The 27,205-nt window shown below is 58.6% G+C and overlaps 4 protein-coding genes across 4 annotated transcripts; 3 read left to right on the forward strand and 1 right to left on the reverse strand.

Annotated features, from left to right (window-relative positions):
* Nucleotides 1-1,849: 1,849 nt before the first annotated feature.
* On the forward strand, nucleotides 1,850-8,751 carry BESB_055840 (uncharacterized protein; the record flags this gene model as incomplete). Its single annotated transcript, XM_029364019.1, has 9 exons — nucleotides 1,850-1,991; nucleotides 2,233-2,373; nucleotides 2,965-3,151; nucleotides 3,595-3,656; nucleotides 4,237-4,334; nucleotides 4,783-4,915; nucleotides 7,228-7,457; nucleotides 8,124-8,316; nucleotides 8,630-8,751. 9 exons carry the CDS (start codon nucleotides 1,850-1,852, stop codon nucleotides 8,749-8,751), a joined length of 1,308 nt encoding a protein of 435 aa, XP_029219942.1.
* A 2,242-nt stretch (nucleotides 8,752-10,993) lies between these two features.
* BESB_055850 (putative eukaryotic initiation factor-4E) lies at nucleotides 10,994-14,380 on the reverse strand (the record flags this gene model as incomplete). The annotated part of the gene is made up of 7 exons (XM_029364020.1): nucleotides 10,994-11,401; nucleotides 11,647-11,722; nucleotides 11,986-12,119; nucleotides 12,583-12,669; nucleotides 12,908-12,995; nucleotides 13,191-13,393; nucleotides 13,604-14,380. 7 exons carry the CDS (start codon nucleotides 14,378-14,380, stop codon nucleotides 10,994-10,996), a joined length of 1,773 nt encoding a protein of 590 aa, XP_029219943.1.
* Nucleotides 14,381-15,901: 1,521 nt separating this feature from the next.
* Nucleotides 15,902-21,912, forward strand: BESB_055860 (WD domain, G-beta repeat-containing protein; the record flags this gene model as incomplete). Its single annotated transcript, XM_029364021.1, has 6 exons — nucleotides 15,902-16,549; nucleotides 16,869-18,971; nucleotides 19,275-19,764; nucleotides 20,064-20,797; nucleotides 21,115-21,439; nucleotides 21,803-21,912. The coding sequence occupies 6 exons, from the start codon at nucleotides 15,902-15,904 to the stop codon at nucleotides 21,910-21,912; spliced, it is 4,410 nt and encodes a 1,469-aa protein (XP_029219944.1).
* A 1,918-nt stretch (nucleotides 21,913-23,830) lies between these two features.
* BESB_055870 (L-isoaspartyl protein carboxyl methyltransferase family protein) lies at nucleotides 23,831-27,139 on the forward strand (the record flags this gene model as incomplete). The annotated part of the gene is made up of 4 exons (XM_029364022.1): nucleotides 23,831-24,922; nucleotides 25,420-25,576; nucleotides 25,704-25,845; nucleotides 26,722-27,139. 4 exons carry the CDS (start codon nucleotides 23,831-23,833, stop codon nucleotides 27,137-27,139), a joined length of 1,809 nt encoding a protein of 602 aa, XP_029219945.1.
* Nucleotides 27,140-27,205: the final 66 nt, after the last annotated feature.

Genomic DNA, 27,205 nt, shown 5'->3' on the forward strand with positions numbered 1-27,205 from the left:
GGTATCCAACAGGCAAACACAATCATCTTCTCACTTACTGGAAAGCCACTGCAACATCTCGGCCGACGAAAATCCCCGCGCTCTGATAGTTATTGCTCTACCGGGTGTCTTGTGTGGCGGCGAAGCCGGCCGGTGCGAAACCGTCATTTTCTGGCGCAGCTCAGCAACAAAACCAACGCTGGCCTTCGAATTATCATCGATATCCACCTCAAATCGGCGAATCTGTTTCGAGTCGATCTTCACTCCTCGCTGCAAGGCTGCTGCGATGTCTTGAAGGAGCCAGGCGCCATCTAGCCATTGGAGCTACGGGAAGCCTGTGGTCAGTACGAGTTCAAGGCTCTGACTAGCTTGACGCGTTTCTCGTCTCTTCCCTTGCATGCGCAGTCCCTCTTGGGGGGGCAATTTTCCCGTTTTCATCCCCTCTTCCGGCGGGAATTCGGTTCTCAGGCCCGAATTTCTTCGCCCCAAGATCTCAATAAGTCTGAATCGTTCTGCATTTCCTGCATCTGTCTCCCCAGCATACTTGTGGGAACTGCGCTCACGCGGCATCCATGGCAGGACTAGCTGGCATGAGCGGTGCTCTTAGGGACGACGGCGAGGAGCTTTTTTGACGGTAAATTCCCCGGAATTCTTTTTGCTTGTCCCGACACTCACCGCGCCGTCTTTGCTTCCGCTCAATCTGTCTCGTGGGAAACATCCGCGACTCTCGGCTTGCCGTGGAGGCGCCTACTCGCTTGCTTATCTCAGCGTCGCCAGCTGGCCGCATGGTTCACCCGTTTGTTCTCCTCTTCCACTCAGGCTGGCTGGCGACCGCGCAGAGACAAATATCGCATGAAACTGAATCCCGTCGGAACTATCGACTTTTTGTGTTGCGTTTATTCCTCCACCTGTACAGATCGCAGGCGCCGCTGTTTCCCGCGCGCTGATTCCGGCAGTCACACTCTAGCTGGCCTCGCGGCTGCTAGCAAGCGCGTATTCGAGACTGTGTCCCGCCCTCGTGGCTGCGAAATTTCGTGTCAGAAAGAGATAACTCGGTCAGAGTACCCTTCGCTCCACACGGGAAGGGCTCTCCAGTCCTCTCCCAGCGCCTACGCTATTCGTTTTTCTCCAGTTGCTCAGCTTTGCCGCATTGTGCGAACAAGCCGGCAGCCACTGGAGAGGGTGGCGGTCATCTGAGCAGGCGCTGCGGCGCTCCATTCCTCAGTATTCAGAATTGCCTCGGGCCCTCCAGCGCCGTACTGCGGCGTTCGATTCATTTTCCTTTGGGTTTTTGGCGATGCGAGTCCCATTCAGGAGGAACGGAAAATGTCGTGCCGCACAGACTGTGCTTCGTCCTCACGTCTTGTACCAGTGCAGAGAGAGCTCCGCGCCGCAGAGCAGGGCTTCTCAGCCTCACAGGGGGTGGGAGTCTATATTTTTTTCCTGCTCGTTTCTCCGTTTTCGAGTTCGTTTCCTGTCGCCGATTAGGCCCTCCTCCCTAGCCTCGAAATCGTTGCTCGCCTCTTCCTCTCCCTACTTGAGGGGGGCACTGTCCGTCTTCCCTCCTTTTTGAGGCAATCTGCAGAACTAGCTCTCAAGTGCCGCGCCGCCTTCCACCTCAGGCTCAAACCCTCTTCCTCTCTCCTGTCTCTCTGCGTCCTCGCGTCGCTCTTGTTTTCTGTCACGGGATTTGCTCCTCTTTTACTCTCTGTATACTTTCGTCAATCCTCAAACACCGCCGCGTTGCTGTCTGTACAGCCTTGGAGCCGTAGAGCTTGAACCGGCCTTCCGCGCCTTCGGTCTGCCCCGTCGCGACTCACTCCATCATCACCCGCGCCTCCTGCCCTTTTTCTTCTCCAAACTCGGCAAAATGGCGCTCGCGCTGCGTCTGATGGGAAAGGGGTTGGGGTTTGGCGCGAAGGCAGTTGGAGGCGCAGTGACCGGCGTCGCGGGATCGTGCTTTCGGCACATGACCTCCGGCCTGCCTCACCCCACAGAGTGCGGCTGCATCGGTACGGCGTCGATTTCAGACGGCAGCGTTCTTAGCTTGTTCTGTATCGAAGGCGTGTTCAGTTGTGCGGAGGCGTAGTGCGGACTCAGCCTTTTAGACAGCGATGCCTGACACGCGTAGTGCCACGACTGCCCCGGAGTGAGGGAGACCCGGAGGCAGCCGGTGCGAGACCACAGACCGATTCAGCGAACCCCCGAGAAGTGTCTCGGACGCAATTTTCTGCGATTGTCGCTGCGTTGCAGGCGCCCTGTTTTACTATCTGGGACTGCACGACCACAGAAAATTCAATCTTCTCGTGGAAATCCACGAACTTGATCACGTCCCGAAGTCAGCCTCACTGTACCTCACCGTGGAAATCGGCCGCAAAAACGCCACCACACAAGGTAACGCTGCTGTTGAAACGCTGCTGTCGCCTTCAAACTTTCGCGATCCTACGGGGAGCTCCAAGCAACACAGAGAGGTTTGCCTCCATAATACAGCCTGGCAGACCGCGAAGGCAGTTTTTTGCGCGCCCCGAGAGTCAACGTTTCATGAATATCAGGACTGCAACGCCGGCTTTGTCGCCTGCCTCCGTGACAGCCACTTACCTTCTTCTGTGCTTCTGGTTGTTTTCGGTTGGGGTACGTGCGAACTCAGCCGCAGGCTACCGTTCCACAGACAGGCCTCACAAGCATCAGAAACAACAAGCTTGCTCCAGAAACGAAGCGCGCACGCACGCACACGCACATATATATATATATATATATATACATTTAGCTACCTACATATATATGCATCACAAGCCATGTGCCACCTGGCGCGCTAGCGTCGGTCGGGTGGAGCAGTCTGCAGCGAGTGCCAGGTCGCTGTGTTCGTTGTGTGGCTTCGCGGCCTCTCAGGATTTAGTTCATGAAGTAAAAACCCGTGGAGAAGCCCAGGGCTTGCGAGGCGTCTCTGTATCGAATTTGTTTCTTGTTCCGGTGCTTTCGCTGTAGTCGTGAAGACAAAGGGAACACAGGCCGTTCTGGTCGAGGAGCGACTGATGCTCCACGTTCGCCAGGTGGACTCGGAGGTCACCATCGTGCTTTACAAGAAAGGGATGATGAAAAACACGCGCCTGGCCTCGGTAACAGTGCCAATCAAGGAAGAGCTGATTGATAAAAACTTTCCCAAACGCACGTGGTACGCGTCAGAGCATAAGGACCAGCTGAGCCCCTGCTGTGCATGCTCATATACATATACATATATACAGACATATGCATGTATACATGTGTGTATGGATGAATATGTATCTGCCCTACCATTCAGTGTTTAGCCGGCCGTCGCCGCAGCGGTACACAGTTACACATTCACGTACTTCTACGTGGAAAAGCACACGTGAGAGACGCGATGCGTGTTTCGTGGAGCTGCTTTGTGTCGTAAGGCCTTTGTGGGGAGACCGCCGCGTCTCTCGAGTCTTTTCTCGTGTGTTTGCACACCGCAACAAGAGCGTCGGCAATGCAGCGGCGCGTGATGCAGGTGTAGAGGGAATACAAATGTAGTGTTTATTTTCCTTGTCTCCGTATGAGCGGCCCACTGCATGCGTGTGTGCTGATCACGGCGTGACCTCGGTACGTTGAGCGCAGGTACAGCCTCAAGGCGGAGAGCGGCAAGACGCTCCCCCGTGTCAATATCTCCTGGTTTCGCCGTAAGTTGACAACTTTCCTTTTTCTAAATGCGACTTGAGGTCGGCGCATTCCGCGCGTCTATCGTGAGAGGTTCTCCACACAGTCAGGAGGTTGGACGCGGCTTACGCGTGTGAGCACACCGGTGGGTACGTTTATCGGTGTGCCGAGACCCCCTATAGGACAAAAAACTATACATATATATATACATATATATATATATATATATATATATGTACGCATGAGCTGCCGTGTGTGCATCTGAGCGCTCTGGATAGCTCATCGAGATACAGACAACGAAGCGCTTCATACTGCTGCGCTCCTGCAGCCCGCTGGACTGGTAACACAACGTGCTGGCTTTCATTATCCCCGTACATTGAGATTTCTAACGTGAGAGTTTAGTTTAGGATCAGTGTGTGGGTTTCGACACGGCAAGCGCATTGCGTTTCTCTTTATTTTGCAGTGCACCTAATATGTGTGGACACGGGGAACCAGGGAGCGACGCGTCGCGTTGCCGGTGGCGTCGACTGTTGCAAATATTTGAAGTCATGCCGTTTCCCGCCTCCACGCTCTGTGCGGGTGTCTCTTGCGCTCTGCGTGCAGTTGACTCGAGCGTGCCCACCAATCAGTCGCCGCTGCTCCAGCAGGCGATGCTGATTGCGCAGAAGGAGGCGGACGAAAAGGGCGAGCCCGTAGACGTGGTAAGAGGCTCGACACGCGTGGAAGTTGTCAGAGTGCATGCAACAAAGGAGCTGCCTCTGCATATGAAACATATTTGCGTTTATGTGTACCCTGTTTGTCTGTATTCGTGTCACACTCGGCATCTATTAAGACTTTCAGATGCATACCTATCTCTTCCTCTCTATCGGTCTATATCTATATCTGTACATCAATAACTATATCTATATCTACGTGCCTATCTATGTACCTCATTTCCATAACATCTATCTTTGTTAGTCCAGATGCGCCCAGTGCGGTTGAACCGACGAGCAGAAACGCGGCGCGCGCTGGTATACAAGGGGATGTCGAGGGTACCATGGCGTCGCGAGCGGATTCCAGAGGCGGGCATTCTGAATCGGTGAATACAGACCGAAGGGGGTCTCGCTCATGCAGTGAGCGTGGCGCGTTCTGGGTTGTCTGCCTTGTTAGAATCTCGGCGAAATGTCTCAGAAGGAGCGCCTTGCGTTCTTTGCCCACGTCCTCGAGGGGCCCTTGGAGCGGCTGAACCCCGGCGGCGGCACGTGGATGACCTGCTACGGCAAAGCGATGGAAGTCAAACCAGGTGAGAGGCTAAATGCACGTTACGGTGATTGCACATGTGCCTGTGGTGGGCAGAACGGGCCGGGGGCGCCTCCACAGATCTATGTCCTCCCACGAGTCGTCGCCTTGCATGCCCCTGGCGACTGATGTCTCCTGCGCTGCATGACAAGGCATTTGAGTCGATCTATTCGCCCGATTGCGCAGCTGCGCGTGCGCCGACAGCGCCTCTGGTGAATCCATCCATGATGCATGTCTGATTGGGCGTGGCGATGCGGTTTTGGCTGCGGCGTTGTTGCCGCGGGGACGAAAAAATCCAAACGCGCGGGTGCTGGATGGTCAGGCATTTGCGCGTGCCCATTCCACAGACACGCGTAGCGCAAGGAAGCGCCACCTCCCGTCCGCACACGTTAGGTTCCCCCTTCGGTCCGTGCGCATCCCAGTGATACATATATATATGTATTTATTTATTTACAGTTGTGCATACATGCATTCATCCATACATTCCTGCACACGTTTGCCTGCAGTGGGAGAGGAAGAGATCTGCTGGAAGTGTCGTGCGTGTGCCTTCGTGCCATGGACGCGTCTGGCCTCGCCAAATGCGCCGCGAGGGCCTGTATGCGCAAGAACAAGGGGCGTCAGGGCTTGTTTCCGAGGCTGCCTGCGACGGGTGGATACGGGGGAGTGTCAGCTTCCGGGGGTGGCGGACGGAGGCGCTGCGCTCTCGCCGCACTGACTTGTCTGTGGAAGCTTCGGGTGTGTCTGCGCTCCCTACCCCCATGGTTGGCAGTGAAGAAAGAAGCCGCGTGGCGGCTTACGGAAGCGTGCGTGCGGGGCTGTGGCTTCATGCCTGCCGTGAGCGTTTCCAGGCAGACCCAGAAGGCTTGCCGCTGACTGGCACGCACAAGTTTCTATGGTGTGCGTGGAGCTATAGGCCTTCCCATATATTCGTATTCTCCTATACTATACATGTAATTCATGCATGTATATATATTTTGACATCGCTGTTGAGACCCCGCGGGCTCTCGCCGAAGGCCAGGATGGCGCGGCTCAGTTTCCTTTGAACCACAGAAGGAGGTTTTCTGCATTTTTCGCGCGTGTGCTGGAAGGCTCGCTGGACAGGTTCACTCGAAGCCAAGGAACGTGGACGCAGCAGTACTTCAAACCCGTCGAAGTCGAACCAGGTGAAAATGTTGGCCGCATGCAAAGATAGTGATCGGCTGCCACCTGGATTGACACACGCTCACACACTCACAAAGATCGTCCCTTCAGAACGAGGAGGGATGCAGCATGCGCCGCGAGCCTCGGGGGCCTGCGTCTGTAGACGCAGAGAGAGCTCCGCAGTCGCAGAGCCTTTGCGGGTAGCGTGCGCCAGATGCGTTCGCGTGATAGACGCCTCAAGCCAAGCGGGAGACAAAAAAAGCGCAGCGCAGCGGACGAAGCGGCTTGACACAGAGACTGCGTTGCATGACTCGTGGTCCGTTTGTGAGCCGGTGCATGTCCCTGGTTTCTCTCGCCAACGGCACTGAAGTGCGCATGGCAAAGAGAAGATGATGCCCGCGGTGGAGCAACCGCCGTTAGGAGTTTCTGCGTTTCTGGCATTTATTTTCGATCGCCTCGTCCCGGGCCTGCATGATGCGTCGTCATTGTTACTCGACTTGTCTGCCTCGGCTCGTGTGATGACGTCTTCATTAAATGGAGGCCAAGGTGCTGAAGGCCGGGTAGGGCATTACGTGCCAGGCCTGGGGCCGTCTGGGCTCTCGCTCCCGCGGTTGTTGGCTCGCTAGTGACTACACGCCCGACGTGGTGCATATTTGGACGATAATCAACAAGGAAAGGAATGTGATTATGTGTTTATTGTCGTGCGGAGATGCCCCCCGTCATGCTTACATACGTAGGTGTACAGTGCCGCCTTTGAACTGTCATATCGCGAGCAACTCTGGTGCTCATCGTACCTCGTTCACGCATGAATGCGTGCGTATGTGAGCACATTTCATGGTTTTCCAGGGTTCATTTTTGTGGTTGTCGGATTGTTTTTCGTTGTGTGTATGCCTGTGCCGCCACGCTCTATCTCTCCTCTCTCGACGGTGTTGATCTCGCCTTTCCCCAGTCTTCCGTCCTCCCCGCCTTCTGAGACGGGGCGCGCTGCCTATCGCGAACCAGGGCCTGTGCCTGAGTTGCTTTCGTGTATGTTTGCCAAGTCGGTGTTGTGGTGCATTCTCCCTTGTCTGCAAGAGCGGTCGCTTTGTCGTCTCGGTAACGGCGTCGCGTCCTTTGGGTCGCGACGCGCTTCTGCGGTGGCTCACCGTGTCGCCGTGCGTGTGTGTTGCTACGCAGATCGCTGGGAATGGTGTTTTTGGGACTCCGCGGAGCAATGCAAACAGGGCGCGGAGAAGCAAGGCAGCATTCCGTTTCTGGCCATAAGCCTCGTGCTCCCAGACCGGAAGGACCGAAACATCTTCTACGTCCGCTACCACGACAAAGACACCCACTACGACGTCTTCTTTCGCCGCCTCGACAGAGACCGCAACTTGTGGTCCGACGGCCTCTACGAGTTCATCGAGAAGGTTAGCCTCCGCGGAGGACCTGGAGGACAGTGGTGTTCTGCTGGGATTCCAAGTCAGCCTGCGCGAGTCCTGCGCGTCACGATGTCAGAGGGTGAAGCGCTTGAGCGTCTCACGCCCCCGGCACGCCTGAAGCTCTTCCTGTCTGTGCGCCTGTCTTCCTCTCCCCATCTCCTATAGACGCCCGAGTCTATCAGCATACACGGTTGCATACATACGTGCGTGTATGTCCCATTTATATATATATATATCTACGTATATCTCGGTATTTATGGGAGGGATTTGCGTGTGCGGCGGCCCAGAAGTCTGCGGGTTTCGCGGAACGCAGGAATGGCAGCTTTACCCGCGATCGATCGCCAGTATAGATGCTGCAGGCGAGAGGCGTGGCGGTCGATTGAAGCCTCCTGAGACGATTTCTCCATCGACGGAAGCCTCACGGTATACCGCCAAGCAGTGGAGCTTGGGGACGTAGCCCCGCGTGAGTTTGCCTGCAAGGCGGTCTTGCTGTACGCACTGGCGTACGTGGACTCTGAAAATAGGTTTAGATCGGCTGATGTAGGTTTCTGTGTGAATCATTGAGGCAGCTGGTCGCCGCTCTGGCTTTGGTAAATGAATCGCGTTCATTATGTGAAGCGAATTTTTTGCGCCTCGCGGTCTGTTGCCCATCAGCTCCGCGCCTACCGAGAACTGTGCCCGACGGGCGAGCTTGGGAAAAAAGGCGAAGGCAGAGGAGCGAAGAAGGGTCAGAAGGCTCTCGAAGATGAGACTACGGAGGTCAACGAGGAAAGCGGCAGAACGTCGCGGAAGTCGGGCGGGAAGAAGTCTCGAAGACCATCCACCACGCCGCGACTCGACATCTCGAGTGAGTCGGGCGCACCTTCCAGTGCATCTGTGAACGAAGCGATCCCACACTCGCTCACACTCGCTGCTCTGAAGTTCAGACACCACAGGTGTAGCGAGGGCCGTCGATGAAAGAAGGTTCACAGTTTGATGGCGGGAACTGGACATGTCGCTACCAGTCACATTCAGAGTGTAGCGATCAAAGTCAGTGAGGCCGTGCGACTCAGGGTTCCATCAAGAAACATGTTTGCGTCTCCTTCCGTTGTTCGCTGTGAAGGGTGCATTCCACGCGGCGGCAAAGGCTTCTTTTTTCCCGTGTTTTTGGCCTGTCGCAGCTGCCCGTCGTGTGCATAGCCCTCGCGCGACGATTCCTCTCAAACAGGGCCCTAATGCCCAGCAGCATATGCTTGAGGAAGTGATGATTTCCACGCAGTCTTCGGCGCGCGAATATGACTGAGGAAAAGCCGAATCTGCGAGGCGCTTCGACTGGCGTGCCTCGTCGTGACGCTAAACGGCCGAGTCGCAGCCTCTCGATTGCCGCCGGGTCAAACGACGCGGCATCCTCTCGCGTTTTTATCTTTTCCCGCTGTCGGCGATCTTCTTCCGGTTTCGCATCGAATGGCCGAGCGAGAAGCCAGTCTGGAGGGCGCGAGCCTCTCAACCCACCAAAAGCCCCCTCACCCCTAGTCCCCCGTGAAGCGGAATACGTGCGTTGGCGTCCTTGACGCTCGCCCTCTGCTCCCTCGATCGCTCGCGGCTAGGGCGAAAATGCAAGTCGGGGGGGCCAGTTTTATTCGGATTTACAACAACCTCGTCCCACCTGTTCGGGCCTGCTTTCAGGCTTATGCATGCATATTCGATAAATGTGTACATATGCATCTGTTCAGATACAGCCGAAAGCGTATGTACATGTCCAGGCTTATACATGTTTTGTCGTCTGTCTTCAGCCCGCGACCACGCTTTGTTTCATGCGGGCTCGGCGTGCCGAACGTCTGCGCGGTCCTCTACCAGTGTTTCTGTATTCCCGCCATGTACTTTGCCAATGAAGAGACAGGTTCTTCTTCTTGGACACGCAAAAAACTAATGGGCTGCGAACACGCCGCCTGCTCTTGCTGGCCGCCGCAAAGCTCCCCTTTCAACACAACTGACCTCGAGGGACGCGTTTATGCGTACCTGATATATATATATATATATATATATATATATATATATATATATATATATATATATATATATATATGTAGTGAAACAACAGTCCCACGACCCCTGGTGAAGTGCCCTTAGAGCCAGCTGCAGAATATATATGTGTAAATGGTGGTGTGGTTGACGGGGTCCTAAAGGCATGACCACAAGCTATACCTCGCATACGCTACTCTCTCTCTGCTCGACGTCCCAGTTCAGCTTGTCTGCATGTCTGTTGTCACGGGCACTCAGAGCCGTCCATAAATAGAACTCGAAGAGCCAGTTCTGGAAGTGAGCTGAAGGTATTTTTTAGGCCAATGGTTTAGGGGTTGGGACAAGCGAAGCCAATGCAACCAGCACAGGTGGTCAGATGACATCTCATCCACGAACACAAGCGCGAAAACACTCCCGCGCGCGCATAGTTAGCCTCTCAGCCTGTGTGTGCGTGCCCACTGACTAGCCAGCCACCATCCAGCTTCTTCGCCGCCCACGAACCACGAAATGGAAAAGTCTCCTGCGAAGCGTCAGTTTCGGGGGCCGCGAGCGACGCGTTTCCGTCTCGCTCTCTCATCTCTCGCTTCGCCTTCTCCTCTGCTTTACTTTTTTTTCTGGTTTTTTGTGTCCTTGCCCTCTCCGCGAGCGTGGTGTTATGTGTCTCCCTCTAGTTTCGCTCGATGCTCGCCAGAGGCCCCCCTCTCCGCGGGCTGCCCCAAGGCGCCACTGTCCATTCCAAGTCGATGCTAGTTACCGTTCCTCGAACTCAGCTATTCTCTGCCGCCCCTCCGGCCTGCATTTGGCCGCTAGGGCGGCGGATGCGATGCACAGAGCCGTCACCAGGACACACGCGCAGCTCCCTGCATCGCATTCGATTCACCCTTTGATGATGGAAAAAGAGGCTGTGCGCCCGCGATGCTTGCGGCGCTGGACGCTCGGCAGCATGACACGCGCGACACAGGCCTCTAAAAACCGTTTGGAGACGCTCCGACGCAGCCATACGTGGAGCCGCAGGGAACGCAGCGCGGAAGAGGTCTTCTCACCCCATGCATGCAGAGCGACGCCCTCTCGCGGCCACCAACAACCTGCCGAAGCGTCACCAACCTTTCGACCAAAAATAAAACCCGACAGCCGACAAGCGCGCATACACCACATCGAGGCATGCAGATACACACACTCTCACACAAAAAAATAACTTTGTCAATTTGTCGCGTCTGCGTGCAAATTTGTGCCGGAAGGCGGCGTAGGTGCTGCGTGGAGTGTGTGCACACCGCAGACCCAAACATAGCCAGATTGAATACAAAGCACAGTTTGAAGTATTGATTACGCATGTCAGTGATTATAATACACCAATCCTCACGAACCCAACAAGCCTCCGCTCCTACGCCCTCTACTCTCTTTGCTTCCCGCCTCGCGGCGGCAGCGAATCCCCCTACAAATCCCTCCAGGCATCTTGTACTGCGCCAAGTCTATTCCTCGACCGGCGCACGAATTCCTGCTTCTCGAGTTCGGCGCCAAGCGCTCTACTTCTCCTTCTCCTCTGTCTTCTTGTCTTCCGCGGCGTCCTCCGCCTTACCGTCGGCCTTCTCACTCTTGGCATCGACCTTCTCCGCCTTCGCGTCCGCCTTCTCAGTCTTCGCGTCCGCTTTGTCGCACTTTGCGTCTTTCTTCTCGGCCTTCGCTCCCTTCTTCTGGTCGTGCTTGGGTTCCTTCTCCTTTTCCTTCTTGCTCGCGCAGGCCGCCGGCACGGTGGAGGCCACCGACGCCGTCAGCGAGAACGCGGAAGGCGAAGGCGTGGAAAGCGCTGCGGGGAAGGAGGAGCCCGCAGGCAGGCGCGCGAAGGACAGCGACGGCGACGCGAGAGCAAACAGCAGCGGAGAAGTCACCGCGCTCGCCGGACGCAGATTCGGCGACGCCTTGCCGTCGCAGTTCTGCGAGGAAAACTCGACACAGAGAGAGAACTAGACTTCGCGTTGCGTTGCGAAAAGGTGAAACCACCAATTCTTTTAATATTTGTTTAGACCACTGAGACATGGAGAGCAATTTCGAAAAAAATTCAACTAAAAATAGAAGAATTTTGTCTCCTTTCAGACAAAATTAGACGACAAACGCAGATCACGAGAGACCGTGAAGACCCCAGTAAGGGCTTCCACGGAAACAAAAAGTTGAAACTTACTCTGAGGACAGTCTGGAAGTCCTTGTACTGGAAGGCGACGTTCCCCTTGGATGCGCACAGCTGCGCCAACTTGTCGCTGCAGACACCAGCCGCCAAACGCAAGCGAGAAAAACGCGTGCTGCCCTGCAGAGCGCGCAGACACAACGCGTTTGTGCAACTGCACTAAACGGCATATACGAAGTCTGGAGATGTAGCGCAGTTCTCTTCTGGGCTGGAGAAAGTGCGCCTACAGACCCACATATGTACATACTCCCAAAAAACATTTAAAAATACAAAAAACACACAAATACAAATACATCTAATATAACGGAGAAGTCAGGAAGCAATTCGAGTACGCACCCGACGCGTCGCTGGGCCTCGGGGTTGTGACCGCCTTCAGTCCAGAGGGAGACCACGAACTCCTTCAGCTTCGATTGGAGGACGACGCCGACGACCTCAGGCATTTCGAAGGCCTCACCGATGCAGGCGAGCACCTGAGAAACCGCAGACACACACGAAAACTTGAAGTCGGTCAAAGGTATCGGCCGCGAAGCCAGACAGTGCCGCGAGAGTCCCTCTGCGGTGATCAACCCTCCAGCCTGCCGGGGGACAGGGCCCAAGCGCAACCCCACAATTGAGCGACGCACATGCTCAGCCGCTCTCTCTATCCTCGCGCCTCAAACATGTAGTCAATCAATGTTTTGCCTAAGCAAACAAGCGTAGACTCCTTCCAAACGATACGACTAGGCATCTCTCTGACCTTGAGGCGTGCGTCCCGCCGCGCCGCACATTCGTGCGGACTGACATGCGACGTGGCCTGATGGGCGCCTCTTCACACGCCTAGCGACACGTCCACGCGTGTTGATCTGCGCATGTAGGAAACCATGAGTAAAATACGTGTATGTGTATATCATTGAACCATAAAAAAACGCGAGCCGGCGGACGGCCTTGACCTACCAGCGTCTCCCAAACGCTTTCGACTGTGCGCGCGGCTTGTCCGGCCTTCTTCACGCGCAACTCCCAGCAGCCGCCTGTCGGGAAGCACTGTGCAGAGCAAAGAAAAAACACACACCGCCAGAAAACGTGCCGCCCCGAATAAGAAATTCCCTCTCCTGTCTGTCTCGTTGACGCGCGCCTCTACTCCTCTACTCACACAAGCCAAGTTTCTGTGCGGCTTGAGCTCGACTCACGCGCACGCGGCGCACCGCAGCAACTGCCCGCGGGTGTCAAACGCAGACGACGAGGACGCGCATGCGCCTGCGCGGAGAGTCTCCTCGCTTACCTCCCAAAGAGGCCAGCAGCCTTTGCGGAAGAGCTGAAGCAGCCACTCGCCAGGCAGGTCCGACGCGCGCGTGAAGCAGCGCCAGTATCTGCAGAGACACACTTGCCACGCAATAGGGAAAAATTATACTAGAGAATATAGAAGATACCGAGCGCGTGCGTTCCCCCACTCCCGCGCGACGACCGACTCGGGCTCCAGCGCGGCGGCTCCCACGCCAGAAAGTGCAAAACACGAAACGCAGTAATTTGCACAAGACGCATCCGAGTCTCGCCGCGCGGCGCACCTGTAGAATCCCTCGATGGTGAAGAAGCAGTCGAAGGCACGCAGGCGCGAGGCGTAGACGCGCGTGGACTCGGGGAAGCCGGCGAGGGACAAGTCCCTGTGGGGGTCGACTGGGCCTTGCTTGCGGTCGTAGAACCAGAAGCGCCAATATGTCTCCAGCGCGTGCTCATTCGAAGGCACGTCTGCCTTCTTCACGCGAATTTGCTGCGCAAGAAAACAAAACACACGACACTGGAGGGTCGTATGGTGGAGCGAGCGAGGTCGGGGCAGCGAAGATGAAAAGGCCCGTTTCCTTCCAACTGGCGTCAGCCGGAGAGAGAGGCACCGCACGCTGCGCACAGGAGAGCAAGCTGAGAGAAAAGGAAAGACAGACACGTGGGGAAGGCCGCCTGTGTGTCGAGAAGAGAGACTTACTCCATGTGTCGGTCTGGGCTGCAGCAGCTTCTTGCGTTCCTTCCTCGCGGGCGTCCGCGGACCCAGCACGGGCGTGGAGAGAAGACTGCCGTCGCCCTTCCGCTCGCGGGGACCGAGCGTAGGGGTGGAGAGGACGCTTCCGTCGCCTCTCTTTCTCTCTCTGGGGCCAAGTGCCGGCGAAGCCTGGACGCTGGAGTCGCCTCGCTTCTTCTCCTTTCTGCCAGACACCTTTGGAGAGCTGCGGAAATCCGACTTTGGACCCGCGAGCGCGTCCGCCGGGTGCGCGCCCGACTCAAGCACGCGCTTCTCAGTCTCCTTGCCACTCTTGTCGTCGGCCCCCATCTTCTCGTTCTTCGAGGCAGACAGCTCTCTCTTTGCTGCTTTGTCTTCCTTCTCGCCGCTCTTCTTTTCCTTCTTCTTCTCGTGCTTTTCTCCCTCTTTTGTTTCCTCCGTCGCTTCCTCCTCGGTGTTCGCCTCCTCCCTCTTCACGACGTGTGAGTCCTTTTCCTGCACGGCCTTCACTTTTCCCTTCCGCTGCTCTTCGGCGTCTGGCGCAGCGGTTCTCTTCTCTTCGGTCTGGGTGCCTGGAGGGGCCTGTCGCGCGTCCGCGTTTGGCAAGGGATCTGAGAGCGAGTCGACTACCTCTGCAACGTCTCGCCTGGCGTTCATCGTTCCCTGCCCGATGTCGCGCACAAATGCGAACCGATCGAACGGGGAGAAGAGCCGCGAGAAGAAGAGTGCAGAGAAGCTGGGGGTTGGGGAACTAACTTTCACCATCAACGACACGAGAGAGAAAGAGCAACAGCAGAAGAGGCGGAGAGAGATAGACACGGCACCGAGTCCGCAGCGCGAGAAGCATACAGAAGACCTGCAGAGTGAAGGGACGACTTCGCTTCCTAAAAAGCCGAGCGGGGCGGCGCGACAGACCGAGCGCGGAAGACCGGAACAAGACGCAGCGACGGGCCAAGACCCAAGACGCCTGACACCGCCGACAACGACGCGGCGGGTTTCTGCTCAAAGCGACAGAGAAACAGGCTTCGCCAGCCAGGCTGTCCAAAGGGAAAACCAGACAGAGACTGGAGGCGCTGAAGCGCGAAACGGGGCAGTGCGACGTGGCCTCGGCGGCTTTCGCGACGGCGCACGCCTGTCTACGGCGCCAGATGGAAAACCGACCCCGGCGGATTCCTGCGCGGGAGTGCAGGCAGACGAGCGCGAGAACGACATGAAACGCAAGGGCAAAACAGCCTGTGGGGGGGCTTGCGGCAGAGAGAATTGCGCGGAAAAGAGGGTCGATATCCTGTCTCCGCCGTCTCGATACTCTCGCGCAGGCTGCAGCGGAACCGGGAGATCGGCGTGATCACGCGGCGCACACGCGCGCCTGCCGAAAATCCTGCCGCTCCTTGCCGTTCGTCGGGTTCTTGGGCGGGGGCTGGAGAGAAAGCGCTTTTCCTGCGAAGGCGGAGGCGAAATTCGCAAAAAACACGACTGAAGTGACTCACAGGCCGCTATCTGTCTTCAGCGGTCAGTCAAGGACCCAAAGGGCAACTGCCCCCGGTGGGGGGGGGGGTCTCCGCGAAAACCCGGTGCCCGTGCGCCGCGATTTTCGCGGACAGGAAACAGACAGGCGCATGCGAAACAGCGCTGCGACCTTTCGCGCGACATGCGGAGCGATGACTCTCCAGCCTCACTCGCTGTTGGCCTTGACGCGAAAAAAAGAGAGCCCGCCCTTCGCCAGTTCGCGAAATCAAGTTGAATCGCGTGTCTGGCGCCCAAGCGAAACGCGAGAAATCTCCAACGGTCGCGGACGGCCGAGGCTCAGGTGTACGTACACCCTAGCGCCCGACCGGGGGAACTCTCGCGCTCCTTCGCCGCTTTGGCCCCACAGTCTGAATGAAGAGCGAGAAAATACGATAACGCGCTGTTGTTTCTTGTGCTAAGAAGAAGAAAGACTTCTTCTCTAACGGAATCAGAGCAGACGACGGAGCGAGAGGCAGAGCCGCGGCGCTGTGCTGCAAAAAATTCCCCATACGCTGCTCGATGCTCAGAGCCAATCGGACCTCGATTGCACAACCGGCGACCAACACCGGGAGAAACCTTCCTGGTCTCCACACGTCTCCGATTTTTCGTCTCGACTCCTCTCTTCAGCTGCGCAGTCTCCCTGCTGCGTCTAGTGGAGCCAGTCTCTCGCCCATGCGCAGCGCGCCCGCGCCTTTCTGCTCTTCATTTCTCGCGCGCTGAACTCATCTGCTTCCTTGTCGAGGCGTGCCTAGCCTTTCGGTTGAAGTCGCGGCTTTCACCATGAAGAAGAAGATCCGGAAGAGCGTGGAGGAAGCGCCGGGCTCGGCAGTGGACAGCGTCGGCGAAGAAGCGTTCGTCGACTCAGAGATGAACGGCGTCGACGTTCAGCAAGGAGCAGCTGCGGAGTCTGCAGATCTTGGCGTGTCGATTCGGGACAAGAAGCGAAAGAAGCGGCGAAGCCGCGGAGAGCAGGAGGGCGGCGAAGCTTGCGACATAGATCACGTGGAGGCAGAGAAAAGCGAAAAGCCGCCGCGTCACCCCGGTGGAAAGCGGCCCTCCGCGACTTCCGCGACCGCCGCGGCCGCCGCCTCGCCGCGCTCCTCGTCTCCTGGCTCGCCGGTCTCCGCGCCTTCGTCGCTCGCTGGAGCGTCCAAGCGGAAGAAGACAGCTGGCGACGGCCTCGCGCCAGGCGCCGCCCTCTCGCTTCCTCAAAGACCCCCGAACCAAGCCTGTGCGTGGAAGCTCGGCGGCGGCAGCCTCGTCCACCGTGCCGCAGTCTTCCTCTGCGGAGGAAAAGTTCTCTGCGCGCCTCGCGGGGAGGCCTTCGGCTGCGAGGCGACTGCCGGCCCGCTGAGAAAACGCGAGCTCTGCTTCTTCTCTGCAGAAACCGGAAGGCTGCTCTACGTCACCCACGCCCACACAGACACAGTAAGCGAAGCAGGCTGAAAGGGTAACGCGCGGAAAGCCCCTGAACGTCGGAATCCCCGTCTGTGCGTGGGCTCCACTGTGCTCATACCGACGCATGCGGTTGTATACACGCATTCATCTTGCGTCTGTGTATGTATCGGCAGTCTTTCGGCGTGATTCGCCGTCCTCTCCACCTCGCGGGACTTTCGATCGCGCGACTCGAGCTGGAACCCGAACATCCGGCCGAGACACGATGGCCGCTCGCCTTCGCACGTGATGAGTGCCTTGCCTCGGCTCGCTCTGCAGTAGTGATACATCTTTCTCTCTCATTTCTTTTCAGATTACATCGGTTGTGGCGCTGCCGCTGGGCGCGTCACCGCATCTGCCCGCGTCGCTGGCGCTCTCCGCGTCGCTCGACGGTTCGCTGTGCCTCTGGGAGGCGCCTTCTCAACCGCTGATGTCCATGGCCTCGGGTTACCTGCTGCACGAGCTGGAGGTCGGCGTGCCGATTTTGGCTGCCGCCTACGCACCAGGCACGCGCGAGGTGGTGCTGCTTGTTCAGGGCGAAGCGCGCGCGGCGCCGGTCTACGCTGTTTATACACTGCCGCTCGGCGCGCTGCTGGCGCCGCCGGCTAAGGCGCGGCTGGCGCCTGCGCGCGCGGAGGCGGCGCCGAAGTTCGCCCTGATGCCTGCGTTCCTTTTTTCGATTTCGCATCCGCCGACGGCCTTCTGCGCGAGCGCAAGCGGCAACTTCGTCGTCGTGGCTTCGGGAAAGCGGCTGTTGGTGTTCTCGCGCGAACTCGGCCGCCTGCTGCTGCTGCGGCACGTCGACCGGCTCGTCCAGGTGTCTGTGCACCCGACCGACGACTTCGTGGTCGCCGGCGACCGCATCGGGCGGATACTCATCTTTTACTGTCTGAACGACGTCGCGGCCTTCCTTTCCGCGGGCCTCGAGGTCGCGGCACAGGAGGACGCGGCGGAGCCCCTCTCCCCCGCCTCGCGGCGTCTCCCCGCGCCGCTGCATCTCTCGTCGGCGCTGCAGCCCGCCTCTGCGGGCGCGGCGGCAGCGAGCAAGCGGACGGCCGCTGCGTCTTCGCCCTCCTCGCTGTCGCCGCTGATTCTGCATTGGCATGCGCACGCGGTGACTTCCCTCGCATTCTCCGCGGACGGCGTGGTGCTTCTCTCGGGAGGCGAGGAGGGCGTCCTCGTCTTGTGGCACGTCCGCCAGGCGTTTCAGAAGCAGTTCCTACCGCGCCTCGGCGCGCCGGTTCTGCACATCGCCGCGCAGGCGCGCGCAGCCGACGGCGCAGACCCCCGCGGAAGCCGTGACGACGAGCGCGTCGCCGTGAGCTGCGCAGACAACTCGCTCAAACTGATTGACCTCGTCCACTTCCAAGTCTCGCGGGTCATCCAGGGCCTCGACATCCCCCTGCCAGCCTTCTCGCACGCGCAGGCCGCCGGAGGCGACTCCACATGCTTTGCTGCGCTGGGCTTCGAAGCCGCGGTGTCCGCGGGGCTCTGCGCCGCCTGTCAAGGCGCCGCGAAGAAGGCGAGCACCGACAAGGCGAAAAACTCCGAGACGCCAGCGGCCGAGCGTGACGCCGAGGCGCCGGAGGACGACGCAGATGAGAGCGAGAGGGAAACCGAGGGCAGCGACGCAGAGGCGCGGCAACACGCGAAGGGCGCCTGCAGCGCGTGCGGACGAGGCGTCGCGGCCGCGCAGGACAAGTCCGCGCTCTCGCCGTCGAGGCTCTTCCGGCTGTGGCAGGCGTCCGCGCGAGTTTCCTCCACGTCGCCGCGCGGCGTCTTCCTCTCCCCGCTGCTTCCGCTCTCGCCGGTGCGCGCGCTTGGCTTCGCGCGCGACCGCCGCCTGGCGACACCGAGCTTCCTGCGCGGTGCCGAGTCCAGCAACGCCCGCGGCGGCGGCAAGCCTCGAGCGGAGGGCGCGCAGGGCGCGGCGCTCGACAGCCGCAGTTTGCTTCTCTTCAGCGCCAAGGCCTCGCGGCTTCAGATCTACGACTGCGAGAGCGACAAACACGTCTTCCACCTGCCGATTCGCCCGCAGCGTATGTACACCTCTCGAATCGACGACGCGTTCTCCGCCTCGCGCTGGAAAGTCTGCCTGGCTGCCGCAGACGTCTGCTGCAGCTGCCTGGCCGTCGTCGAGAGCCGCGACTCGCCGACCGCCGTCGGCGACGTCGTATCCCTCCGCGGCGCCCAACGCGGTCGCGGCGCGGCGGCCCCGCGGGCCCCAGGGGCCTGCCCGGCGCGCATCGAAGACGCGGCGGTGCCCGACGGCAAGTACCACAGCATCACCTTTTGGGTCTTTGAGGGCGACGAGGAGAAAGACGGGAAGTGCAGAGAAGAGGGCAAATTCGTCGCCAAAACCCGCGTCGACGCGTTCCACGTGAACGAAGTCACTGCGCTGCAGCCTCACACCCGAGTAAGCGACGCACCGCCGCCTCCCCTGGCATCGAGCGTGGCGCGCCTGTGGGATCGCTGGAACGTAGTGACAGCGCGACATGCTTTCTAGCTTACGGTTTAGGATTTCGCTTCATGCCGTCTCAGAGACGGTCACTGCAAGGACGGTGCGTCTGATCAGACTAGTCGTCTGAGTACGCGTTTTCCCTCGCTGTCGCGCCTGTCGCGCCTAGGCGAGATCGGCTTCTCCGCTGGTGGGGTTCAGAGGAGAGTCGCGAGCGGTGCGCAGGCGCTTTCTGTCGGTGTGCATTCCTTTCCCCTTCAGGAGCCGCGGTTTTTCTTCACGTTGTCGAAGGACACGTACTTCAAGGCGTGGCGCGAGGTGGCGCCGCCTGGTGCGGCGAAGCGTGGATCCAGGGCGGAAGCGTCTTCGAGTGCATCGTTTTTCGCGTGCGTCTTGGAGGGGGCATACCGCGGCCTGGCGCCGCTTGCCTGCTCGCTCTCGCTGGACGCGTCGCTTCTCGCCATCGCCCACGGCGGCTCGCTGATCACGCTGTGGAACCCCGCGTCGTTCTCTCTCTCGCATTCGCTCCGCGTGCCTCCCGCCTCCACGCTGCGCGCCATCGCCGGCGCGTGCGCAGGAGGCGCGGAGGCTGTGGAGGAGAGCGGCGGCGACGCCGACGCGCGCCAAGTCTGCAACAAACTCGGGCTCCTCGAGTCGCCCTACGGGCTTTTCCTCGTCGCTGGGATGACCTCGTGCATCGTCCTTTACGATCTTCTCACGCTTAACATCACTTGGGCCAAGTCCTTCGACTGTAAGCCGCATGCAGAGGGACCTGCGCACACCAGTGAAGCCACGGAGCGGCGAGTTTAGGCCGCGACTGTCTCTCGTCTCTCCATAATTGCTGGCTGCGCGCCCGCCGCTCCATCGAGCTCGGGCCTCCTTGGGTAGCTATCGTTCGAATGTGATAGGTGACGCGCGAGTCGCTCCGCGCAGTTGCCCTGTCGCACGCGCGTCCTCGCGGCGCGCGTTTGGGCGCTGCGCAAGACGCTGGGAAGGATGACAAGAGCTATTCCTGGGACGCGCAGCGTGCGTCTCTTTTTGTCTTTACAGGCGGCGTGGTGGACTTTCTCTTCGTCGAGCCCGCGGGCGGCGCGCGCTTCGCCATTGCCCTGGCGAAGCTCTCAACTGCGGAAGGCGCGGAAGGCCCGAACGGGCGGGAAGGAAGCGGAGAAGGCGAGTCCTGCGCGCGCCCGGCGTCCGCCCTCGCGCCGTCGCACGAGTTGTGCATTTTCTCGCTGTCGCACCTCCCTCCTGCGGACGCGCCGAGAAGTGGGACTCAAATGTCCAAGAAAAACAAAAAGAAAAACGCGAAAGAAGCTCACGCCGAGGGCGAGGAAGACCAGCTGCCGCTCCTTCCGCTGGTCGCGCCCCTTCAGGACTGCGGCGCGTTCGCGGCAGCGAGCGACGGCGAGGACGCGGACGGCGCGGCGGGCTCCGGGGTGTTCGTACACTGCGTCTGGCAGCAGGAGCGAAGCAGCTTGGGGCAGTCGATTCTCGCAGGATGTTTTCTGCCTTCGCCCTCTTCGGCGTCTCTTGCGTCGCCAGGCGACACCGACGAGGAGAGTTCTCTGATACTGCTCAACGCGCGCTTCCAACTGGAGACTGTGCGCGTCCCTGCCGGCGCGGTCGCGGGTGTAGCTACACCGCACGTGATCGTCGAGTCAGGCTGCCCCGAGCAAGAGGAAGAAGAGCAGACGAAACAGCGGAAACTGCAGCGACTCCTGCAACTCGAGACTGCCAAGCGCCAGGCGGCTGAAGAAGAAGAACGCGGCGAAGAAATGGAGGTATGTCCGTCACAGACTTCATCTCTGACTCTACCGTCAATCTATATATAAATATAAATATATATGTATCTGTGTAGATGGATTCCTCTGTAGATCTGTGCCCTTCAGGTGCCCTCGCATCTCGCGAGTCAGCTCAGTCTTATCCGTTGTGTGACATCGTCTATAACCCGTTCGGATGTATCTGCAGCGTTCACCCCCTGCCCTCGTTTCAACTGTATGTTCACCACCTTGTGCGGTCGCTCCGGCGGCGCTCGGAGCCTCTCAGCGCCTTCGCGTGTCATTTGTTTTTGTTCGCGTTTCGCGCGGCTTGTCTTCAGGCACCGGCCTCGTCGGACGTGGCGGGACTCTTTTGCAAGGCGGCGGCGCGGCGCGAGAAGAAGCGCGAGCGTGAGGCGGCGTGGGCGCTTGCCTCTGCGGACACTGTAGGGCCTGCGCCTGGCGCGCTGCTCCAGCGGCTCCTGGGTCAGTTGGGCGGAGACGAGGAGGCGGCGGCGGACGGCGAGGCCGCGGGGAAGCGATCGCTGTCCGCGCAGGTCCTCGCTGCGACGCGCCTGGGCGAAGAACACGACGCGAGTGCGAGGATAAAGATGAAAAAGAAGATCTGCGCCGAGCAGCAGATCCAGCGCGACAGAGAAGAAACCGGTGAGCGGCGACGACAGCGCACCAGACAGTCTACACAGAGCGCGAGTTCGATTGGAGCTGGGCACGCGCCTCTGGGGCGAACGGTGTGCGGCACGGCACGTTTAGCGTCTCTCTGTGTGAGCTGCATAGTGGGTCTCTCGGTAGCGGCGCGTAGAGAAAACGCCGCGCTCAACTTCCGCGGGTGCCGCGAGGCGCAGGCAGGTGCAGCGATCTGTAGGTGCGGATGCATGTAGTTGGGGAAGCGAGCTCGCCGCCCCCCTGCGCGCAGTCTGCTCCACGCCACCGGCGCCTGCTAGCTTCATCGCAGGCCCGTCTGTCGCTCATTCTCTGCTCGTTCCTGCGTTGTCTGCTTGCGACCGTCAGAGGCTCGCCTGGCGAAGGACGAAAAGGAACGGGCTCTCAAGCGCGTCCCCAAGGGCCTCCTCGCGTCCCTCGCGTCATCTGCCGTCGAAGATGCCGAAGAGTCAGACTGAGACAAAAGGAAGAAAGCCAAACAGAGCGCGAGGCGCGCACCAACCTCGGAGGACGTGAGCTGTGGCGTGCGTCGTCTTCTCTTGTTCGTTTTGCCTTGTGTGGAGTTGCGTCTCGCGGTGTACGTACACCTGGGAGTGCCTCACGTCCGCCAGTTCGAGGATTGCCACGCGCATGCGCCTTAGCATGCGCCTTAGAAGTGGATCGAGTTTCCGTTTACTTGATTTGTATTTCAAAGACTCTATATGTGGTCACGTATGTATTTGCGTCGTCGCTATATACATGCGTATATCTGAATTTCTTCCACGAGCAGCGGGCTCGAGTTTCGCAGGATGCATGTCCGGTGAGACCGAAAGAGGTTCACAGTCCGTGCGTGCGCGCGAAGTTCCATCTCAGGTTCCTATTTCACTCTCTGCTTCTTGGTACGGTTCGACGTGCGAATCACCGCTTCCCGTCTTTTTCCAGTCTCTTGGATTATCAGGTTCCTTCACTGTCTCGGTCGCCTGTCTTCCCGGCTGAACGCCTATTTTATTTCTGGCTACAGCAGCTCGACGCTTCTAGGGAGGCGTATTTCGTTTTTTGATGATTTTTCTGGTGGGTATCGCGGCAGCGACTTCGCGAGGTTCCTCGCGGGGGCGACACTTCTGTGTTCCTGGCGTCGCTCCTACAGCGTCTCTGGTTCTTCGGTCTGCCTCTGTATCGCATGCTGCTTGTCTTCCCCTTCTGGCAACACACCTCCCAAGCCGTCCTCTCCTCAGCGTGGGACAGGAGACATATCCGCCTGCAGAGCTCTCGTTTCAACACGAAAACACATTTGCTATCGTCAGGCTGGGCAGCAGGCTTCCTGTTGCGTGCTGCCATCGCCAGCCTTTTTAAAAATCCGAGACACAGGCGCAACGCTATTCATGAGAAAGGAGCCCGCTCGTGAAAGTTCGCTGGCCGCCCAAAAGGACACATATATATATGTATATGATCATGTATGTTCTTTATACCAATGCTGCCAGGGGGATTCTTGAGCTGTATCGCTTGCTATGGCTCTGTTGGAAAAGCACCCGACATCATCACCATGTACCTACCCAACCGGGCGCACGAAACGACGCTAGGAGAAGGCCGTTGGTGAGCCGCGGCCTTCAAGATTCCTTTCTCACATTCTGTTTGGCAGCATAGATAGAGGCAGAGAGGGAGATAGACAGAAGTCTCGCGAGGAGTGTGTCAAATGCGCGTTTGCACACAGCGCTCTGCGAAGCACCAGGTGAAGGTCCGAGGTGCAAACTCCTGTGATTTCTCCATGATCCGTTTTTTTTTTAATCAAAAACACTCAGAGTCGCATGGGACAGGAGAAGGTCCTTTCTTTCGTGCGGAAGCAAAGTGTGCACAGAATCGATAATCCCCCTCGATGTGCGTTTGCCAGAATCTGAGAGAGACTGTTGAACTACGCTAAGTGAACAGGCAGCGCGAGAGACGAGACACCGCTCGATTTCGTGGTTTCGTGGTGTGTTAAGGTTTTGACGCAGTCGCGTAGATTCGCTAGCGGTGCGGTGCAGAGACCAAAAATCTTCCCTGTCAGAAGTAGAGACACAGATTCCAGCGACGCGGAGACTTTGAATCTGCTAGCTTCGCGTTTTGGCGTTTGGCATGCGCTCGCGGCTACGCTTTCTGTTAGCGGGCGCGCACAGAAAGCGGCGCAGGAGCTTCCGGTCGCCGAGCTTTTCTTTTTTCTCGGTTTTGCGAAACCGATTTGCACTCCAATTTTCACAGGCACGATCCATCGCTTCTCTTTCGGTTCTCATTGTTTTTCGTGTGGTGCAGAGGGGGCTGAACCCACGCACGACGCACGGGCGTTCTGTCTTGCCTTCGCCGCAGTCAAACTGGGAACGCGGACAGCGAAGTTGAATCCGCGCATGCTTGTGTCGGCTCAGAATGCCAACGCTTGTCGATGTTGGCGTGTGCGATGACGTTTCGTGCGTGGAATCAGAGGGTTACCGGAGTCCCGCGCAAGGGAAAACGGATGTCGCGCATTGCAGAAGAGCGCCGGTGAAGTTCCTTCAGCCAAAAGCGCCCTTCCGCAGTTGTCGCCGGGGCCAGGTTGCGTGTGCGCTCATGGTGAATTTCCTCGCGTCTGTGATTTTTTCAGCTGTACGTACACCCGCAGCACAACTCTCAGCGACGCGAAAGTGTGTGTCTCCGCCGCGTCATTCCGTGCGGTTTCCTGCCCGGTTTCGCTTTTTTTCTCCCGGCGGCAAACTCGGCCGTGTCTCGTCTCCGAGTTCGCCTTCTTTCTTCGTCTTCGCGGAGGCTGCGACCCCCGGTTCCCCTTCTTTCCCATCTGCCCGCTCGACTCCGTCTTCCACGCAACACGAAAGTGCGGCGCGCGGTGACGAAGCGCCAACTGCGCCGGCAAGAAGGCGCCGCGCAGTTCTTTGGAGCGCCTTCGTCTCTCCCTCTCCCCTGCGTCACCTTCTAACCGCCCCTGCCAAACTGCACTCCGCGCCGCCCATTTCTTTCCTCTCTTCGCTTCCTCTGCTCTCTCTGCACACGGCGTCACGCGCTGCTCTCCCACGCTCGCTCTCCTTCGCCGACGGAGCTCAAAACGTGAGTGGAAACGCAGACACCGCGACCCTGAACCCTGCAGACTCAAGCGCACAGGAAAGCCCCGCTGGCGGAGCGCCTCCGCTTGAAGCCTCCACGCGTCCTTCTCCTCGCGCCGAGGTGCCCGCGCCGCAGCAGATCAAATTGCCCAGAGCGATCCGGCCGGGCGCCGGGAGCGACGAGAGTGAAGCGTCAGCAGAAACAGGACAGGCCGAACGAGAGGAAGGCACAGACACAGAGACCTCTTTTGGGCACACGGAGCCTTCGCAGGGGCAGGAGAACGCGACGACGAGCGCAGAGGACACACAGAAGAAAGTCATCATGGCTTGGCGCTGCTCAGGATCCAGCAACGAGGAACTCGTCGACAACCTGCGGCGGAGCAGAGTCATTCGCAGCGACCGCGTCTACGAGACCATGAAGGCTGTGAGACTTTCATTGAGGGACTGCAACTCTCGAAGCACCCTCCACGTTCTCCTTCCCGTGTATATCGCATAGGCAGGAGTAGTTACGGGAGGTACATGTACATAAAAAAGTGTAAACTTATGTTATATAAATATTTATACGCCTGTAAATAGATGCATATGATCTCTACAGATATATACGTAAATATATATATATATATATGTTTATAGGCGTCTACGTCAGCGAGCGCTGAGACTAGCGAACAATATGGAAACGTGTTTGATATGTAAGCATGCCTCCACGCGAGACCGGCTTGCGTGACTATGTCAGATATGCCGACGGATGATAGCATATGCTGTATGCAGTCGGCAGGCGTGTCCGAGGCTTCAGGGTTGTTTCGAGGCCTCGAGGTCGCTGCCTCTTCAGCGGGGAGCTGAAACACACTCGCCAAAAGTGGTCAGAGGGCGCTTCCGTGGATGCGCCGCAGGTGTCGGGCGCGTGTGCGTGTGCGTTCACAGGTGGATCGCGGAAAATTTATTCGCTCCTGCCCGTACCTTGATTCGCCGCAGCCGCTCGGCATCTCCTCTGCGACGATATCTGCGCCGCACATGCACGCTGCGGCGCTTGAGGCTCTCAAGGACCAGCTCGTCCCCGGAAACCGAGCGCTCGACGTGGGTAAGAAAAAATAGAAAAACAACCCGCGAACCCCCCAAACTCGCCACGCGGTGCCGCCTCCACCGTCCGCCTGCAGTCGACGTTTTTTTCCTTTTTTCTTTTTTTTTCTGTTTTTTCGTTTTCCCAGGCTCTGGCTCAGGCTACTTAACGGTGTGCATGGCGCACATGGTCGGCGTGCGAGGCGCGGGCGCCTCGGTGGTGGCCGGCGCGCCAGAAGGCTACGCGGCTGGAGTCGATTACATCCCCGAGCTCGTTCAGTACTCCGAAGAGTGAGTATCTCCTTTCCCCCTCCCCCCCCTTGCCCCATGAACGTGCGCTGCCTCTCCCGCTCTCCCTGCGGCTTCCTTGGAGCGCAGCTCAAACGTATACAGACATCTATATGTGTATATATGTATTTATGTATTTACGTGTAAGTATTTGTGCAGAGAGCGGAGTTTGGGGACTTGGTTATGGGGGAGCTTGACGGGAGGCGTGTATTTGAGTGAACGTTTTCGTTCTTCTCCCTTGGGTACACGTAGTTGTATTTTAGTCTACTCGGTGCGTTTTGGTGACTGCGTAAGGACTAGCGTCACACGTAGAACTAAGCATGTGCGGCCTGATTGAGCTTCCAGCGCAAAGGCTTCTGGCGCTGTGTGCGCGTGCAAGGCAGAGGCAGACACCCCACGCGGGTGTTGTGAGATAGACGCCTTTGCATTTCCTCTTAGAAGCTCCGCCGGTGTTTAGAGGCTTGGCGTATGGTGCATCGGACCTCTGCGTCCACGAAAAAACACGCCGCCCAGGGCGTCCTCTACGCGTCGCGACGCAGACGCGCAAGCCTTGCCTCGAGGCGAGAGAGGATTCGATGGCCTTCTGACTGGTGCCGCTGCAGTGGTGTCACAGTCGTGTAGAGGGAAAGGGCACTTTTGTGGTTTCATCGCGCTCAGACCCGGTTAACTTCGCTTTGCACGCGTGTCTCTTGTTTACGCATGTCCCACTGCGCGACTCTGCAAGAGAGAGTGCTTTTTCTCTCTCCACTTCTCCTCGCATGTCGCCTTCCGCGCCGGCTCGCTCCTCTTCGGCCTTCTGCCTCGCGCGCGTCGCGTATCGTTTGTCTGTCGCCTATCAGGGCCTGCGCTGTGGCGTGTGTGCTTTGTGTCGGAGTGCAGAAAAGTGAAGGCGGCGTACCCGGAGCTGCTGCAGAATCCGCGCTTTCGGCTGCGCGTCGGCGATGGTTGGAGGGGCTACGCGGAGGGCGGGCCGTATGACGCGATTCACGTTGGGGCGGCGGCGTCGGCGATTCCGAAGGAGCTCCTCGCGCAGCTCCGGCGCGGCGGAAAAATGGTGATTCCGGTCGAGACCGACGCCGACGGCCACGTGCGCTTCGAGGACGAAGTCGAGGCGGGCGCAGGGCAGGGCGGAGGCGCAGCGGGGGTGGGCTTCGGCTTCAACAAGGGCCGGGACCTCTTCTCTGTGGGGCAGACGTTTGTGGAGGTCACCAAGAACGTCGAGGGGAATGTGAAAGTCAAGAAACTCATGGGCGTTATGTACGTTCCTCTCGTCAAGCAGAGCAAGCCGCACAAATAGGCGGATGCAGCAGCGTCAGCCCTCGGCCGCTGGGGCGCGCTCTCCATTTAGGAGGCCGCCCCGTCC

This window comes from Besnoitia besnoiti, chromosome IV (genome assembly GCF_002563875.1).
Source record: "Besnoitia besnoiti strain Bb-Ger1 chromosome IV, whole genome shotgun sequence".
NCBI lineage: Eukaryota > Apicomplexa > Conoidasida > Eucoccidiorida > Sarcocystidae > Besnoitia > Besnoitia besnoiti.